This window comes from Balaenoptera musculus, chromosome 10, assembly GCF_009873245.2.
Source record: "Balaenoptera musculus isolate JJ_BM4_2016_0621 chromosome 10, mBalMus1.pri.v3, whole genome shotgun sequence".
Taxonomy (NCBI): Eukaryota; Metazoa; Chordata; class Mammalia; order Artiodactyla; family Balaenopteridae; genus Balaenoptera; species Balaenoptera musculus.
Genome location: NC_045794.1, coordinates 44,456,639 through 44,475,713, shown reverse-complemented (window position 1 = coordinate 44,475,713; position 19,075 = coordinate 44,456,639). Strand labels below are relative to the sequence as shown.

The 19,075-nt window shown below is 40.4% G+C and overlaps 1 protein-coding gene across 1 annotated transcript in view; it reads left to right on the top strand.

Moving 5' to 3' along the window:
- The window catches only part of LOC118902001 (SAP domain containing ribonucleoprotein), a 51,863-nt gene that overhangs the window by 21,637 nt on the left and 11,151 nt on the right, over positions 1 to 19,075 (top strand). Inside the window, exons 8-9 of the mRNA XM_036865863.1 lie at positions 2,173 to 2,198; positions 3,715 to 3,783. Of these exons, the coding sequence (XP_036721758.1) occupies positions 2,173 to 2,198; positions 3,715 to 3,783 (95 nt within the window). The remainder of the gene's footprint in view (positions 1 to 2,172; positions 2,199 to 3,714; positions 3,784 to 19,075) is intronic.

The window sequence follows — 19,075 nt, the reverse complement described above, 5'->3', positions numbered from 1 at the left end:
AGGCTCAGTAGTTGTGGTGCGCGGGCTTAGTTGCTCTGCGGCATGTGGGATCTTCCCGGACCAGGGATCAAACCCGTGTCCCCTGCATTGGCAGGCGGACTCTTAACCACTGTGCCACCAAGGAAGTCCCTCAGAGACTTTAAATGTAGTCTTCTGATCCAATGCAGTCTTCCTAGTGACCTGTTAGTAGTGTCAAGTTTGTTAAGAAAATGTCCTCCAAAGATCTTGTAGAGTTTTGCTATGCCTTTTAAAAGACCAGCAAGGGACTTCCCTGGTGGTTCAGTGGTTAAGACTCCACCTTCCAATGCAGGGGACGTGGGTTTGATCCCTTAGTTCCCCTGGTCGGGGAACTAAGTCCCACATGCTGCGGGGCAACTAAGCCCTTGCACCACAACTAGAGAGCCCGCTTGCCCCTTAACTACTGAGCTTGTGTGCTCTAGAGACCGTGTGCCACAACTAGAGAAGCCTGCATGCCACAACGAAAGATCCCTCCTGCCACAAATAAGACCCGATGCAGTCAAAAAAGTAAATAAGTAAAAATAAAAAAATAAAAGACCAGCGAAATTCTGGTCACTGTCACTACATGCTTTAGAAACAGAATATTCTCTGATATTTAGTTATATCAAGAGAGAGATAATAGGATTGGTGATGGTACAACAAAAGTTTTTAATATTTATTTATTTATTTGGCTGCACCGAGTCTCAGTTGCGCACACAGGATCTTCGTTGCCACGTGCAGGATCTTTTTAGTTGTGGCATGCAGGATCTTTAATCAAGGCATGTGGGATCTAGTTCCCTGACCAGGGATCGAACCTGGGGGCCCCCCGCATTTGGAGTGCGGAGTTTTAGCCGCTGGACCACTAGGGAAGTCCCAAAAGTTTTTAAAGATATTAAATGGTGCTATTTGAAGAAAGGCAAAAGTTAAAATTAATACTTAGCCTAAAGAGGAAAACTGACCAATAAAATAATGTGTAGGTAACATTCAGTGTTATTCATATAATCCTAGAACTACAGAGTAGCTCTTAAAAGAGTAGAATTTGGCAACATTTAGAAGGAAATACTGTTTTATGAGTGAGAACATAAAAATATGTAACAGTTCCTAGTACACAGGTTATGGTAAAAGTTGAGTCCATACCTGAAAGTTTACAGTGGAAAGTTAGGGAACCAACTACAATATTGAGATTGCTTAAAATAAAATTCTGAAAAGTTTTAAGTAAATAATTATTGACTAGATTGGGGTTGGGCCTACAGGCTAATATACTATTTGCTTCTTAGTGATAATTTCAGGACAGAACATTGGCTTTAAGAAGCCATAATTTTAACTCATTATAATAGTAGCTCTGGTCTTTTGTCCAGATAAGATGTTTTTCTCTTTTTTTAACAGCTTTATTGAGATATAATTCATATATCATACAACTCATCCATTTAAAGTATATAATTCAGTGTTTTTTATATATTCACGGGGTTGTGCAGCTATCATCATAGTCTAATTTTAGGATATACTCATCATCCCCAAAATAAACCCCATACCCATTAGCAGTTTTTCTCATCCACTCCCTCTGCCCCACCCCACCAATCAGCCACTAAGTTTTTTCTATATATGTAAGTTTGCCTTCATATAAATGGTATCATACAATTCATGGTCTTTTGTGACTGGCTTCTTTCACTTAACATAATGTATTCCAGGTTTATCCCTGTTTTAGGATGTATCATTACTTCATTTCTTTTTATTGTTAGATAATATTAGGTTGTACTGATATACCACATTTTATCTACCCCTCAGTTGATGCACATTTGGGTTTTCATTTTGTGGCTACTATGGCTAATGTTGCTGTGAACATTCATATACAAGTTTTCGTGTGGATATATGTTTTCATTTCTCTTGGGTATATACCTAGGAGTAGAATTGCTAGGTCATATGGTAAACTGCATGTTTAACTTTTTGAGGAACTACCAAACTGTTTTCCAAAGTGGCTGTACTGTTTTATGTTCCCAACAACAATGGGTACAGACATGGTTTCTAGATGTAATCTGTGCCTTTTCTTTAACTTCATAAGATAAAGGACATTTGTCCTATATATGATTTCTATGCTGTCTAACTTGATTCAAAGACGTCAACTTCCTTTATGACTTTTAAGAATATTAAATAAAACTTTTTAATTTATTTCTTTAGGCCTGTCATCTGATGCCAAGCCTATGGTAAGAAATCTTTTTTTTTTTTTTTCTTAACCTTGAGAGCCAAATCTTAACTCTGTACAGTTAGTTACGTTAAAGATTTCCTTCTTCTCCCCAGATCAGAGGAAACTGAGATCATATGAGTTTGGTGACTGTTTTCAGTACAGTGTCTTATGTCCTAAATAGAAAGAATTGTTTGAGGTACTGAGAGGTCAGGGAAATTGCTGCATCTTCAAAGTCATTATAAACATCTTCCTTCCTACCACTTCTCTTGAAAAAAAAAGGGTAGATTTTGTTAGCTAGAGGACAATCCATATAACTCTTTGTTTTATGGTACTGGAGTTTTAGGGCCTCATCCAGTGGTTTTGGATAATGTCAAACTCTTAACTACCACAAGAGAATCTGTGGAAGCAACTTATGAGCTCTATTTTGTAGATACTGATAATTTTCAACACTACCTGTCAAATACCAGAGAATAAAGACTAGGATAGTACGCCTTCTGGACCATTATGACTGGTCAGCATGTTTAGAAAATGCAAGCAAATGCTGTGAAATATGTTTAGCTTTATGAAATCCTGCTCTTGGAATTACAGTTTAATAATGTAAGTGAAGGTGAAATGTTTTAGTAGTAGTAGTAGAAGTTAGTAGCAGTAGTAGTAGTAATGATAATGTCCCAAATATCCTTATGATAAGTCTTATATATCAAGGCTTCCAAGAAAAAGGAAGGAAGGAAATTGAGTTGGGTACTGGTAGTAGATTTGTGTTCTGAAGAACGGAGAGCTGCAGTGACAGTTTCTCTTTGCTAGGGCATAGGGTTAAGAACTACTTGCAAAGGCTGTGTATAGGAATTAACAATTTTGGACTGTGAATGATGGACTTGTTTGGAGGTGATGATTTAGACATTTGTTTGCTTTTTCAAGCAGTGTTTGGCCTACTTTGATCTTAAACCCTCCCTAGGCCTTTGCCACCTTTGATGAATGAAAGAGGCAGGGCTGAATCTTTCACTGCATTCCAGGAGAGAACTTTTAATAATTAGTGGCATGGATGAGTGCCACTTAGTTTCCTAATTTGGCACATAGGGCATCTTTGATGTTGTATAGGCTTATTTGAACTCTTAGCTTTAGACCATAGTTTGTGCCTTCTGTGTTGATTTTTTTTTTTAATTTATTTATTTTTGGCTGCATTGGGTCTTCATTGCTGTGCGCGGGCTTTCTCTAGTTGCGGCGAGCGGGGGCTACTCTTCGTTGCGGCACCCAGGCTTTTCATTGTGGTGGCTTCTCTTGTTGTGGAGCACGGGCTCTAGGCGCGCGGGCTTCAGTAGTTGTGGCGCGTGGGTCAGTAGTTGTGGCTTGCAGGCTCTAGGGTGTAGGCTCAGTAGTTGTGGTGCACAGGCTTAGTTGCTCTGCGGCATGTGAAATCTTCCCGGACCAGGGCTCGAACCTGTGTCCCCTGCATTGGCAGGCGGATTCTTAGCTACTGCGCCACCAGGGAAGTCCCTGATTTTTTTTTTAATATTTTTTTTTTCGTATGTTTTTTGTAGGTTAACCTGGATAAGTTAAAGGAAAGAGCTCAAAGATTTGGTTTGAATGTCTCTTCAATCTCCAGAAAGGTAAGGTACTATTTTTGCAACATTAGAGCAGCTTGGGGCTACATAGTTTGGAAATGACTGTCCTAAGAATAAAACTGGCTACTCAGCACTTCATTTAATGCAGTCCTTTGACTATCACATCCTCTCACTGACTATTGATTACATTATGGCTATTGTTAAACAAAGTTAGTTGTTTTTTTCTACAGATTGTTTGCATAGCTTCCATGCTAGCTGTTAGAACAAGATTTATATTTCTCTTTGTTGAGTTCAGTGACGTTACATCTGCTTTAACTTCTGATATAGGCGTAATGGAAATTAAATAATCAGGGGAAGACAGTCCTGTCTGTAGGTCAAAGGTACCTAAAAGTAAAATTTGGAGGTTCTTTGGAACAAAACTGAGAAAATTGTTTCATTCTTTCTGCCCGTCTGCTAACTGATACTGTTTAGTGTAAGCAAGATGACTTTGTTGACACCATGCTGTGGGGAGTGATCAATTCTACAAGGCATTGTTGTGTTTGGAGTTTTGCTAGGCACATTGGAGAAAATGCTAAGGACTTTCCTGTTTGCCTAGAGCCGGTAGTCTCTTAATCTTTGTTTTGTGAGAATGAGAGCATGTTTCTTGGTTGTTCAAGTGGTGGTAGGATTAAGGGAAGACTATTTCAAACCAGAAAAACCATCATTAGGAAAAAAAAAAAATTATTTCCCACTCGAGTATGGAAGCATTTAGCTCTCTAGAAATCCATTAGAAAAAACTTACCTGACGGTAGTTATATTTTTGCTCAGAAAAGAAAAATTGAATATATAAAAGTAAACATTAGTTGTGTCCCTATGAGACTCATAACCTTGCACACAACTGTGCTTCATCTTCCTTCCCTTTGGGTTACATTTTTTGTGTTTACCAGAAATATAACATCATGTCTTTTTGCCCAACTTGATGCTGAGACCATCGGTATTCAGTAGGAGTATTTGGTGGTTTATGTGGAATAAAATAAAGGAGTTGAGAGGTAGGCAGAATATATGATCCTTAAACCACAAGCAGCTTAATAGGGAAGAGTTATTATAAACCAAAAGTCATTTGTGTTTTGCAAGATGGTCAGGGGGAAAGGTGCCTTGGATCCGTGGCCCTTCTTATCATCTATCTCCTTGTTTTGTATATGAGGCCTAGGTATCTGAGAATCTCATCAATAACCACTCCTTTAGGGAATTGTATGAGTTTGTGTGTTGGAGGACGGAGGGAACAAAAGGTACCCACTGAACTGAGAAGGTACCTTGATGTGAAAAATGAGGCAGGCAGCTGCATATATATATAATCAATGGAGTAGTTTATTATAGGGTAACTTACTTACAGGGTAGGATGAGGTAGACGACAATCTGGAAGCATTCACAGCTGCACTCCACACTGCTGAGGGGCCATTGGGCCAATTTTATACTTATAGTTAACCCAGGGTTTGGGGGTACATGCTTGGAAACAGGAAGTGCATTCCCAAGTCAAGATTTGTGAATGGGTAACTAGTCTTGTGGGCGCCGTGAATATATCAGTGAAGGTCTTCATTGTTGTTTAGAGACTAACAGAGTATAGAGGCCACCCAGACCTAATGATCATTAAACAATATCTATTAACTACAGAGCCCTTGATGACAGAGAAGAGATTTACTACACAGTACAGCCCTAGGTAGAGTCAGTGGAAGGACAGGAGGAACTGAATGGACACAAGATGGCATCAGTTATGCCAACAGCCATACATTGTGTGTTCTATCAAAATTAACAAAATTGAACACGATATCTCCTACTACTTAGCTCATAGGGACACATTTCTGAGAGGAATTTGTCTGTCACCCTGTGCTGCCCACCTGAGTTATACAGGGATATCAGTCTTTTCCCTTCTCTTCTCTATATTTGACCTGTTTTCAGCCTCCACAGGAGGCTGAGTAAAACATGAAGAGATACATTTATTGATTTTGAGCAAATTACTAAACTTCTTTGATCCTCATCTATAAAACTGGGAGTAACACCTAACATCATGTTTGTGAAGAATAAATGTATATTTGCAGTTCCCTAACATAATGATACTTTGACCCTCTATAAATTTTATTTTTGTTTTTATGTATTTTTAAATGTTTTTTAAATTTTTTTTATTTAGTTTTTTTTTTTTTTTTGTTTCGTTGGGTCTTTGTTGCTGCGCGCAGGCTTTCTCTAGTTGCGGTGAGCGGGGACTACTTTTTGTTGCAGTGCGTGGGCTTCTCATTGTGGTGCCTTCTCTTGTTGCGGAGGTCGGGCTCTACACGCACGGGCTTCAGCAGTGTGGCACGTGGGCTCAGTAGTTCGGGCTCTCAGGCTCTAGAGTTCAGGCTCAGTAGTTGTGGTGCACGGGCTTAGTTGCTCCCCGGCATGTGGGATCTCCCCGGACCAGGGATCAAACCTGTGTCCCCTGCATTGGCAGATGGATTCTTAACCACTGGGCCACCAGGGACGTCTGGACCCTCAATAAATTTTAGTTTCCTTCCTTGGTTTTCAGTTCTGGTTTTATCACTTTGAGTCAATTAACTTCTGTGTTTCAGTTGATCATTGATAAGATTACAGTTCCCATTTTAAATTCTAAAGAGTTAAAATGAGATAATGGTAATTGGCAGAACTCTAACTATATGAGCTCTGTTCTCTAATAACATTCATTGTCACACATATGTTCTAGAGTAGTGCTTTGCAAATTCTGTGACGAAAGACTAGTTTTTAAAAATTTGCAATTCATTGTCGAGAGGTAACTTTGGCGAAATAAAATAAAAATGTCAAAAAAATGTTAAATTACTTTGGAAGTTTCTAAACACTCTCAATTTCTGGACTTATTTCTAGACTGATAAGCAGTTTGGGGATCAAGCAATAGGAGGCAGACCACATTTTGAGTAGCACTGTACTAGAGTATATACGATTTTTTCCAAGGACCACTTTGCTTGGAGGCTTGTGACTTTCTGAGATGTCCTTTTTGAGTATAGGTTCCGTTTACATTGATCATAAATACTGATTTTCAGAATTATCCTAATTTCAGTGGTTTGTTCTAAGTTGCCTCATAAACCATTAAAATGTTCCTGCTATTTTGCTATCTAGACCACCACTGTTCAGTAGAACCTTCTGTGATGATAGAAATATTCTACAAAATATTGTTCTATTAAATAATCTGTTATCTAATATAGGCATACCTCAGAAATATTTTGGATTCAGTTGCAGACCACCACAGTACAGTGAATATTGCAGTAAAGTGAGTCACAAATAAGCAGTGTACATACCTAAATTGAAAACTACTTTATTGCTAAAATAAAAGTGCTAACCATCATCTGAGCCTTCAGCGAGTTGTGATCATTTTGCCAGTGGAGGGTCTTGCCTCTATGTTGACGGCTGCTGACTGATCAGGTTGCTGAAGGTTGGGGTGGCAGTGGCAGTTTCTTTTCTTTTCTTTCTTCTTTTTTGCCAAAAATGCATTTTTTATTAAAAAAATTCTTGCTTTTAATGTCCTCAAACAACCAATGCAACCAAGTGGCATTCTGAACCTCAGACTGCCAAGTGACTAAGATGCAGCTGAAATAATTGTGTTGTGAAATAATTTATGCTTATTATTTATTTTTAAAAATTCAGCTTTATATACGAAAAAAGATCTGTTTCAGTTACTTCCTAAATTTAGTACAAAATGCAGTGTATAGAAATATTGTATCTATTCCTTGCTCCTGAATGTTACTTTCACATAATTAATAGATTTCCCAAATTACTTTGCATTACATAATCACTTGAAGTAGAATTAAGGATGGGACAGATATATAAATTACATTATAAAATTAATTTAGAACTATATAAAATAAATCATCTTTGTCCAGGAGTTGTACAAAATGAAGGAAATATTATATGTAGTTTAATATTTATGTAGTAAATATAAATCATATGCTGTGTGGAGTTCTAGACAAATGTGTTTCCTAGGCAATTTCTTAAAATAAAACAACAATGAAGTTTGCCACATTGATTGACTGACTCTTCCTTTCACAAATTATTTCTCTGTAACTTGCAGTGCTGTTTGATATCATCTTACCTACAGTAAGTTCTTTCGGAATTGGAGTCAATCCTTTCAAACCTGGCTGCTGCTTTATCAACTAAGTTTATGTAACATTCTAAATTCTTTGTTGTCATTTCAGCAATATTCACAGCATCTTCTCCAGGAGTATATTCCATCTCAAGAAATCACTGTCTTTCCTCATCTGTAAGCAGCTCCTCATCTGTTCAAGTTTTACCATGAATCGTAGCAATTCAGTCCCATCTTCAGGCTCCACTTCTAATTCTAGTTCTTTAGCTGTTTGCACCACATCTGCAGTTACTTCCTCTACGGAAGTCTTGAACCCCTCAAAGTCATCCATGAGGGTTGGAATCAACTCTTTCCAAACTCCTGTTAATGTTGATTTTTTTTTACCTCTTTCCATGAATCACAGATGTTCTCAGTGGCATCCAGAATGGTGAATCCTTTCCAGAAGGTTTTCAATTTGCTTTGCCCAGATCCATCAAAGGAATCACTACGTGTGGCCTTATGAAAAGTATTTCTTAAATAATAAGATTTGAAAGTTGAAATTACTCCTTGATCCGTAGGCCACAGAAGGGATGTTGTGTTAGAAGGAGTGGAAACAACATTAATCTCACTGTACATCTCCATCAGAGCTCTTGGGTGACCAGGTGCATTGTCAGTGAGTAGTAATACTTTGAAAGGAATCTTTTTTTCTGAGCAATATGTCTCCACAGTAGGCTTAAAATATTCAATAAACCATGTTGTAAGCAGACGTGCTGTCATCCAGGCTTTGTTCTTCCATTTATAGAACACAGGCAGAGCCCTAGGATTTTCGGAATGGTAAATGAGCATTAGCTCCAACTTAAAGTCACCAGCTGCATTAACGCTTAACACGGGAGTCAGCCTGTCCTTTGAAGCTTTGAAACCAGGCATTAACCTCTCTTCTCTAGCTGTGAAAGTCCTAGATGGCACCTTCTTCCAATATAAGGCTGTTTCATCTACATTGAAAATCTTTTGTTTGGTGTAGCCACCTTCATTAATTATCTTAACTAGATCTGGACAACTTGCTGCAGCTTCTACATCAGTACTTGCTGCTTCACCTTACACTTTTGTGTTATGGAAGTGGCTTCTTTCCTTAAACCTCAGGAACCAAGCTCTGCTAGCTTCAGACTTTTGCAGCTTTCTCACCTCTCTCAGCAGCCTTCGTAGAATTGAAGAGAGTTAGCGCCTTCCTCTGGATTAGGCTTTGATTTAAGGGAATGTTATGGCTGGTTTGATCTTCTATCCAGACCACTTAAACTTTTTTTCACATTAGCAATAAGGCTGTTGCTCTTCTCTTTCTAATGTTCATTGCAGTAGCACTTTTAATTTCCTTCAAGGACTTTTTCTTTGCATTCACATCTTGGCTAACTGTTTGGTACAAGAGGCCTAGCTTTTGGCCTATCTCAGCTTTTGACATGCCTTTCTAGCTTTTGATTTAAAGTGAGAGATGTACAACTCTTCCTTTCACTTGAACAGTTAAACACCATTGTAGGGTTATTAATTGGCCTCATTTCCATATTGTTGTGTCTCAGGAAATAGGGAGGCTGGAGAAGAGGGAGAGAGATGGGAACGGCCAGTTGGTGGAGCAGTCAGAGCACACACATTTATTGATTAAGTTCTCTGTCTTCTTTGGGCATGTTCTGTGGTGCCCCCAAACAATTACAGTAGTAACATCAAAGATCACTGATCACAAATCACCATAACACATATAATAACAATGATGAAAAAGTTTGAAATGTTGCAAGAATTACCAAAATGTGACACAGACATGAAGTGAGCAAATGCTGTTGGAAAAATGGCTCCAGTAGACTTGCTCAACATGGGGTTGCTGCAGACCTTCAGTTTGTGAAAAGTACAATATCTGTGAAGTACAGTAAGTCGAAGCACAATGAAACAAGGTATGCCTGTACACTAGTCATTAGCCACATGTGGTTATTGATCACCTGAAATGTGATCAGTAGTCACATGCGGCTAATGATCAGTATAGTCACACAATAGCTAGTGTGACTAGGAACTGAATTTTTAATTATTTTAAACCTAAGTAGCCATATGTGTATTGGACAACTCAAGTCCAGCTTATATCTCCCACACAGCTTTCATACTTGGAAGTAGCATAGAAATCCTTTATCAGACCACCTGTTTGGATCACTGTTTCCATAGCCCAGAATTTTTTAGTACTTGTAGAATATAAGCAGTTTCAGAGTGAATTTGTAGGAGGAGAGAAATTGGAGGAAAGGGAATAAGAGATAAGAAGAGGAACTGTTCTTTTTTTCAAGTAACTTTTTTTCTAGAACTTAGTGTTCTAGACCCAATCATGAAATGCAACTGCTGCGTTCTCAGTAAGAGTTGCTTTGTTCGGAGTCCTGTGTTTAACAGTTCTCTATCACCAGAGATGATTTGCTACCTAGTATTTGCTTGGCCAGAGGTTAGTGATATGATTAAATTTGTATTTATGGAACAGCCAGAGCAGCACAATTATGTCCATCTCATCCTGGGGTCCTGGGTTCCAGTATAGCCTCCTCCTGTGTAACTTGGTCATCTGTCTTTAAGTTTACAGTCTCCAGCACAGATTTCATTCAGTTAGATATGGTGCAAATAGTGGAGGTTAATAGGTGATGTGAAGATACCTCTTCTTCATCTTAGTATCCTAAAAGGGGCAATGAGAGAGACCCACTGTCTGTCACCTCATTGCATGGAGTTTGCGTTTGCTTGATCCAGCTTAAGCCCTCATTGCATCATTGTTTCTCATTCAGTAGATTCCGCTACATACCAGTGGATATGATAAAGAGAGAGAATGTGTGAGAGGAGTGAGCCGTAGTGTTTGTGACAGATTTTTTTTTTAACTATCACAATCTGACCATCTCCTCTTCATATTTTAGATATATGGCTTCAGCATATTATAAATTTGAGGGTATCGAATTTCTGCTATTCTTCCTTGGCTAACTTTTGCATGACTGCTCATATATTTCACTTTTCAGCTCCACTAGTATACTGTACACATTAGGCAGTACACAGAAACTTCAAGAAATGTGGCTACCCCCCCAACCATCTTCCCTCTCTCCCCCTGCCCAAGAAAAAGACCTGTCTGTTCATGTTTCCAGCTCAAGTCTCAGTAAATAGAATCCTGTTGGTTTAGGATAATGGGAAGTGACAGGGCAAAGAATGGCACTGGCATTTATAGACATTTTTTACACAAGAGGCTGTAAATTGTCCCCTCCAACTCTTTGGGCTATTTGAGGATAGAATGGCATGCCTTTTCTCCTATAAGCTTCATAGTGACTGTGGACTGAGAAACCTCCCACCCCCTCAAACAAAACAAAACCCAGATAAATAACCTCTGCCTGGTTGGTTCTGATTGATCACCAGCTAAGTTTTCAGTCTTGTGCTTAACTGGTTGTTTTTTTTTTCTTTGTCAGTTTTCCATGCCTCCCAAGAGAAGTAGTGTTTGGGTCAGTCCTCTTGATGAAGGACTTGGCCTGGCACATAAGAAATTCATCTCTAAAAGGAATGGGTAAGGGAAATAGATGGGAAGCCAGCTCAGTTAATATATGATGGTCATAGGACATTAGTTTTGGTAGAAACTGGGTCTGAGCTTAGAGAGGTATTGTTAACTGATGTAGCTAATTTGCATGGATTGGTTTTTTTGTTTGTTTGTTTTCAAACATTGACGCATTTGGGAAAGTGAAACTTGATACTTGAGGAAGTTACAGGAAATCCAGCTAGGTAAGTATTACAAAGAAACGCAAACAAAAACACCAGGCCCAGGCACTAAGCAGAAAACTGAAGTGTGGTTTATACTTTTCTCCCTTCCCGAGACTGTGAGGGGCATGTGTTACTGCTTCTTGATTCTTGATTAGTAGTAGTAAATGTTGACGTTAGTACATCTTCCTTACTTCTCTACTAGGATATTACTGAGTTTTCCCTACTTGTAGTTCTTCATATAGGTAACTATCCTAATGAGTTATCTTAAGGGGCCTGTAAACCCTAAAGGCTACTTTTTCCATGTTCGTGCTTTTTGCCAGTTTTCTTCCCTGATGAATGTTCTGTGATACACAGTGTTAGAATATATTGATAAAAAGGTTGAAAACAAATTAAATATTCCTCCACTGACTATCTTCTTATTGCTGAGGCTGGTAGCTAGAAGAGTCTTGGGTGGCTGCAGTGATTAGTTTCATGAACCTTTCGTATAATTGTATATTTTTGCTCACCATTTGTTGGAGATGGACCACTTCAGAGTGAGAGAGACATTGGACCTATTGTTTTTGAGGAGCTTGTCGCTGAAATGTGTTGCGATATCAAAGAGGAAGCTGGGACAAAGAGTCAGTTCCAAGCACAGGAGGGCACAAGTGTCTTCTGTCATAGCGGTCCCCAACCTTTTTGGCACCAGGGACCAGTTTTGTGGAAGACAATTTTTCCACGGCTGAGGGGGGTGTGGGTGGGGGGAGGGTGGGGGTGGTTCAGGGGGTGATGGGAGCGATGGGGAGCGGCAGATAAAGCTTTGATCGCTAGCCTGCCGCTCACCTCCTGCTGTGCGCCCCGGTTCCTAACAGGCCGTGGACCGGTACTGGTCCGTGGTCCAGGGGTTGGGAACCCCTGTTCTAGCACACAAATTTCATTATGGCTTGTCTCCATTCACTCTCTTCTGGAAGGCCTATTTGTTTCTATCTAGATTCCCTTCCACCATCTGAAATAAATGAAGAATATTTGTTTCTTCCCTTCAGCAGTGGGTTTTGGTACAGAGGTTAGTCAGTGGGATATGGAAAAAAAGGAAGTTCACACTATAGATTTACTTTCTTTTTTTTAAATTGTTTAATTCATTTTTGGCTGTGTTGGGTCTTTGTTGCTGCGCGCGGGCTTTCTCTAGTTGTGGCGAGCGGGGGCTACTCTTCGTTGCGGTGCGTGGGCTTCTCATTGCGGTGGCTTCTCTTGTTGCAGAGCATGGGCTCTAGGTGTGCAGGCTTCAGTAGTTGCAGTGCGCAGGCTCAGTAGTTGTGGCTCGCGGGCTCTAGAGCGCAGGCTCAGTAGTTGTGGCGCACGGGCCTAGTTGCTCCACGGCATGTGGGAATCTTCCTGGACCAGGGCTCGAACCCGTGTCCCCTGCATTGGCAGGCGGATTCTTAACCACTGCGCCACCAGGGAAGCCCCCACAGTATAGATTTAGAAGTTGAGGGAATTCCCTAGTGGCCCAGTCATTAGGATTCTGAGCTTCCACTGCCGGGGGCCCGGGTTCAGTCTCTGATCGGGGAACTAAGATCCTGCAAGCTGCGTGGCATGGCCACGAAAAAAAAATTTGGTCACCAGCCTTCTCAGAGGGTCTATAATTGGGATTTGTTAACTAGTTTAGGCATGTGTATACGAACCTGTTCCAAAGGAAGAACTGTGGGACTATGCATAGGACATTGTCAACGTGGAACTGGAAGGACCTGAGGAACCATAAGCTATGGTGAGGAGTTTGGTAGAATATTTTTTAAAGGGGTAGAAGATTTAGATCCCAGGAAAAGTAGCATGCTGAGTAGGTTTGGGTTCTTTCCAACCACATATATTCAAGCAGCGGTACTTAGGCCAAGGGCAACACTTAATACTCTATTTCCTTTTCTCATGGTGCCCCATGAGACCAAGAAAAATGCAGGTAGTAGGATTGCAGATGGAAAAAACTTCAGTGTAGATCCTCTCAGTCATCGTATTTCATTGATCAAGGGCTTTGGGGGGAAATTTCCCTCCCCTCCTCCTTCATCCTAGATTGTCATTTCCCCCAAAAATGCTTCTTCCACTTGAAAAATTGTATTATTTTAACTTACATTAACCAACAAGAAAAGACGATAAAAACAGGTTATATAGTAGATAGAGATGGCAATTGAGAGTGGCTATCAGAGAAGATGAATTTCAGAAAAGCCAAGACCCAACCCCACATAGTCCTCAGCATTTCTGGGAGCATTTTAAGGCCCAGCTAAAATCTAACCAGTCCTTTAAATCCCCTTCTTAATTCATAATAATTTGAAAATAAATATTTGGCTTTTTTTTTTCCTTCTACCTTCTCCTCTAAGATAAAAACACATACGCTGCTGTTTCTATACCCATCCATTGGAACAAACCTTGAGGGAGTGGTGAAGGAGCTGTTTAAAGAGGAAACAATAGGGAAAACTCTCTGACCTCAGTTTATCCCTTCATCTGGTTCTTCATTTGTCCCTGCTGAGGAACAGAACTTGTCTTTTGTCTGTAACACAAATACATCTTTACCTCCCTCCCTTCCCACTTCCCCCCCACACCCGCTCTTCTCACTCCCTTCTATTATGATTCCAATCAATGATGTCATTATGTGTGCCATTCAACTGCTGTTGAACCACTTGGCTATAGGAATTTGGAAGAGCAAAGAGGCAGAATGGAATTTTTCTCTCCTGCCCAGGGCTGTTGAAAATGTATTCTAATTTCAACTAGAGAAATAGGAATCAGGTTTTTCTTTGCTCAGCTTCTACCCTCCCTCTATACCCTAAACCTCAAACACATACTTTTTACCTGGCTATGGTTGAGAAAAAAGTTGGACAAGAAATGTTAGGAATATAAATTGACCACTTTAGAGGAAAAACTTTAAAAATTGGGGGAAGCAAGAAAACTTTTGGTGCTATATCAGCATTTGTGGCTGGTGTTTTGCCCTGTTCACTGTAAATTGGATCTTTGAGAAGTTTGTGATAGAGGGTTTATACTTCCCTAAGGTACGTGGTTGAGACCACTAGAATCTTGTACCATTTCATTTTATTTTTCTCTCTCTGATTTCATTCATTGAGTTTGAACCTAAAGAACTAGAGGTACAAAAGTTTGTAGTAAGAAAAAAAACTTACTCTCTTTTCTGTTTCCTCTGCTTGATACCCCGCCCCCACTAATGTCTTTGCATTCCTTCTTCTAACATGTCAGAATTGATGACTTTGATAAAAAACAAGTTTTATGCCTCTCTGTGGTCCCCCTTAGTCTTTGCCCCAAGAGTAAACATACCCTGGAAAAGGAGGGGAATACTGCATTCTGTTGAGTCTTTTACTTTTAAATACCTTCAGCTGTTTTTGCCAACCAAGTTCTTGGGGTGGGGTCATTCTCTGAGTGCCAGTTTTTATTTTTATTTATTTTTTAAAAAAAAATTTTTGGCTGTGCTGCACAGCATGTGGGATCTTAGTTCCCCGACCAGGGATTGAACCTGTGCCCCCTGCATTGGAAGCATGGAGTCTTAACCACTGGACTGCCAGGATAGTCCCTGAGTGCCTGTTTTTTAAAAAGTGCCACTCTTAGATTCTTAGCATGTAAGGTTTTTAAAACCCACCTGTAAATCATATCTGATTGTATATCTAGTTGTATGTCTAGTTTTGAGGTGACCGGTAGCTAGCTGGCTCTCTAAGCAGAGCAATATCTGTCCGATCACTCCAGGTACTCTCCCTAGCTATGGTGAAATGTGAGCTAACCCTCTGAATCCAAGTCTATCCATCCTTCAAAATGTGTATGGGAGGAAAAAGTGTGGGGTGTTTTGTTGTTGTTGTTGTTTTGGTTTGTGTTTGTGTTATTAATTTTGGGGGGGGGGTATGAAATTTTGGTGTTCAAACGCTCCTCATGATGTGAGAGCAGTAGCAGTATAGGAATGTTTAAGATGTATTTTAATACTTGAGAGACTAATACTTGAGTAATATTGTTTGTTAGGCTGACATTGATAAGGAGAGGTAACATTTTAAAGAATACATATGGGTTTGGTTCAAGTAAGGTTTAATAATAACGTGATAGTTCATTCTCTTGTGTACTCACTAAAATAGTAAAGTTGCTTTTTATGCCTGAAAGCTGAAGCAGGTCAAATAAAATCCTATAGATTTTGAAGTTGCAGATGGGAATGAGACAGGGCATCAGATCGTGAGATGTTTTATAGGAAGATACTTGGTAGTGATTTTTGCAAACTAGCAAAGTCCTTGTTTTTAATAAAATCTGAGGTCCCTTGTTAAGATCTAGAAAATGTTAACTCCTTTCCTCCCTTCCTTTTCCTTTGCTATTCTTTTCTTATATTTTTAAAGATAGTATTTTAATCCATTTTTACCTTCTCATCCCCAGAGCAGATTGTTAGGACAGATATAGAAATGAATTTTCAGAGGGTTCCACATTTGGATTTTATATCACATATTGAATCTTTAAATCCCTAGCAATGAAGATATCTTACTGAGAAGGAGATTATATTTGAAATGCTTGGTGTCTGGATGTTAGAAAATATTTATTGGGTGAAGAGTTTATTTAGGTAGAGTAGAGGGGGGCAGTTTCAGAATTTTCACTGTCATGCTCATCTTGAGTATGAAATGTTTCAGGAGGAAGAGCAACTGGAAATGAACAGACTCACAGGATGAGAGGTTTTATATGATGGACCTGCTTAGTGCTCTAAATGTACAAGTAAAACACATGAGCCTTAAGACAAAAGCCGTCTGTTCCCCTGTCTGTTCTCTACTTTATTGATACTCTCCCTCTTTCTCTATACCAGTTCTATAGAGAAAAAAAATACCTTTGTGTGCTTGAACCTGGTTGCCTCTTTCTTTTCCCCACATATCTGAGGTGTTCCCGGATCTTGCTTCAGCATGTTCTTCCTGTATTGAACTCCCTTGGTAAAAGAGTTTCTGTTCCTCTATTTGAATTCTAGGAAGGCAGCAAGACAGGTGTGCCTTAGAGCCAGCTGTGATTCCTTAATAGCTTTCTTTTCCCCTTCACATTCCTGCAGCTGAGATAACCTGTTTGTAGGAAGCATAAGCTTTTTTGGAAGGCCCCTAGTGCTTTGGGGGGAAAGTTGGAGTGGAGTAGCAGCCTATTGGGTTTTTGTGAGGGTTTCTTTGTTGTGAGGGTGGGGTGGGGGTTGGTTGGTTGGTTTGTTTTGGTTTTTTGGTCTATACTGTCTCGAAGCTATTTGCAGTATTGTCAACTGTTGCTGCACATAAGGGTCACCAGGGGTCCCTTACAGTTCTCTAGGCTCTTCCTTTTGAGATTCAGATTTATAAGGTTGGGGCGAAGCCAGAAATCTGCGTTTTAAAATATGTTAGGGGAAAAGAATCTGCTTTCCTAGCGCTCATTGTAAATCTCTGAATGCTCAGGTAACTGTTGTCCTTCATTCTCTGTATATTTTGGCTAAGACAGAATTCACCTCCCCTCAGAAGGTTTTAGCTTCCCTCTATTGACTTCTTGACATTTCTGCCAAGCTCTGCATCGCTTATCCTTAAAAGCAGCAGCTTCCTGACGTTTAAGGGAGGGAGGTGGGGACTTTTAATAGAAACTTGGTTTCCAGGGGTCTCAAGTGTGAAGCCTTCATTTCCTCCACCTTCCTTGCTTTGTCCTACAATCAGCTAGAGCAAGACCGAGACGACCTCCTCTGGGGTTGGACAAGCGTGGGGGTTGGGGAAGAAGCTTGATTTGGACAAGAGAGAAGAAGTGATGGGAGCTAGTGACTCAGAAGAGTGTTTGGTTCTGAGCTGACTGTGTACTGGGGCTTCAAATACTGTAAAGATAGGAGATACGGTTCCTGGTAGTCTCTAATTCTGGTGTTGCTTTACAGTTCCTGGCATCCTTCTGGCTCTAGAAGGTTGAATCTGATCTCAACAGTTAAAAGATTGTTGAGAGTAGGTAAGATTGTTGTACTGGGAGGTGTGTTATGTGTATATGTGTGGCGGTATTGGAGTATCTCTTTACTCTGTGTGTGCTAAGATGATGGACGAGACCCTCTGCTAGTCCAGTCCTTCACCTTTAGTCCTGCTTACCACCTCGTGTTCTGTGGTCTGGCTGGCATAAAGGCTGAGGAATAAACATGTTCAAATGAATTTCAGAAACTGGGGCAGGGAGGTGACAGCTGTGTGTTTAAGCATTAAAGTGTTTCTGAGAGAAAAACCATCAGTTGCTGCCATTCACCCTGAGAGTATGAAATTAGAAGCCCACTCACCCTGGAGTGTTTCATAACCTTTACCTCTGGGAAGTCAAGGCCATGTCATTATTAATCTACCATTGCCTGAAAGCCCCCAGGCACTGCTTTTCATCCTGCCATCAGTCACGTGGCAGCGAAAGTCAGGAAAGTCACCAGAAGGCTCCCTGTCTTCCTTTTTGCCTGGCTCTTACCTTACATTCCCTTGGAAAATCAGATTGGCCTGAGAACTATTAACATCTTAGTATGGTAATTCAATTACAAAAGGAGGCAATTATTTGGGTTTGTTTTTTTTTTTTTTTGCAAACTGTGATCATCCATAGCTCACTATCAGCCTCTCTTCCATCACTCCAGGGAAAAGACTTCTGAGAAAATAACTGTTAAAGTAGGATAAATAAAGTGGCATGGTTTAGGTCCTGTTGGGAATATATATGAGACTCTTACACATTGAACAGTGTCGATGTGAGCAATAGCTCAGTCATTAAAACAGCTATAGGAGAAGGGCCAACTCCAACTCAGCAGTACCTAAGCTTCCCTGAAATGTCCCTTTCTACTTGTAAGGATATCTCTGACTGAATTGTTTAGATTGGAATTTCTGCTTCTCATACATAGTGTAAGAAGGAATGATATGAGTGAGCTCGTTGTACTGACCAGAAAAAAATACCTGGCTTGGTTAATTCTTTTGGTCTCCTGTAAGAACAGTGAGGATATCTTTTATTTGAATTCGTAAATACTCTTGCTTTGTGTTTTGGGATTTACTGAGTTCAAATTCCCTGCATAAGCCTGGTTACATTTGGGTCACTGTTTTGTTTCTCCTAGTTTATCTCTGTGATCCAGAGTGGCACTGGTAATAAGATTGAAAAAGGTGAATGCTTGGGCTTCCCTGGTGGCGCAGTAGTTAAGAATCTGCCTGCCAATGCAAGGGACACGGGTTCGAGCCCTGGCCCGGGAAGATCCCACATGCCGCGGAGCAACTACGCCCGTGCACCACAACTACTGAGCCTGTGCTCAAGAGCCTGCAAGCCACAACTACTGAAGCCCGCAAGCCTACAGCCCGTGCTCTGCAACAAGAGAAGCCACTGCAATGAGAAGCCCGCGCACCACAACTGGAGAAAGCCCGCGCACAGCAACAACGACCCAGCACAGCCAAAAATAAAAACAAATAAATAGGACTTCCCTGGTGGCTCAGTGGTTAAGAATCTGCCTGCCAATGCAGGGGACACGGGTTCAAGCCCTGGTCTGGGAAGATCCCACATGCCGCGGAGCAACTAATCTCGTGTGCCACAACTACTGAGCCTGTGCTCTAAGAGAGCCCATGAGCCACA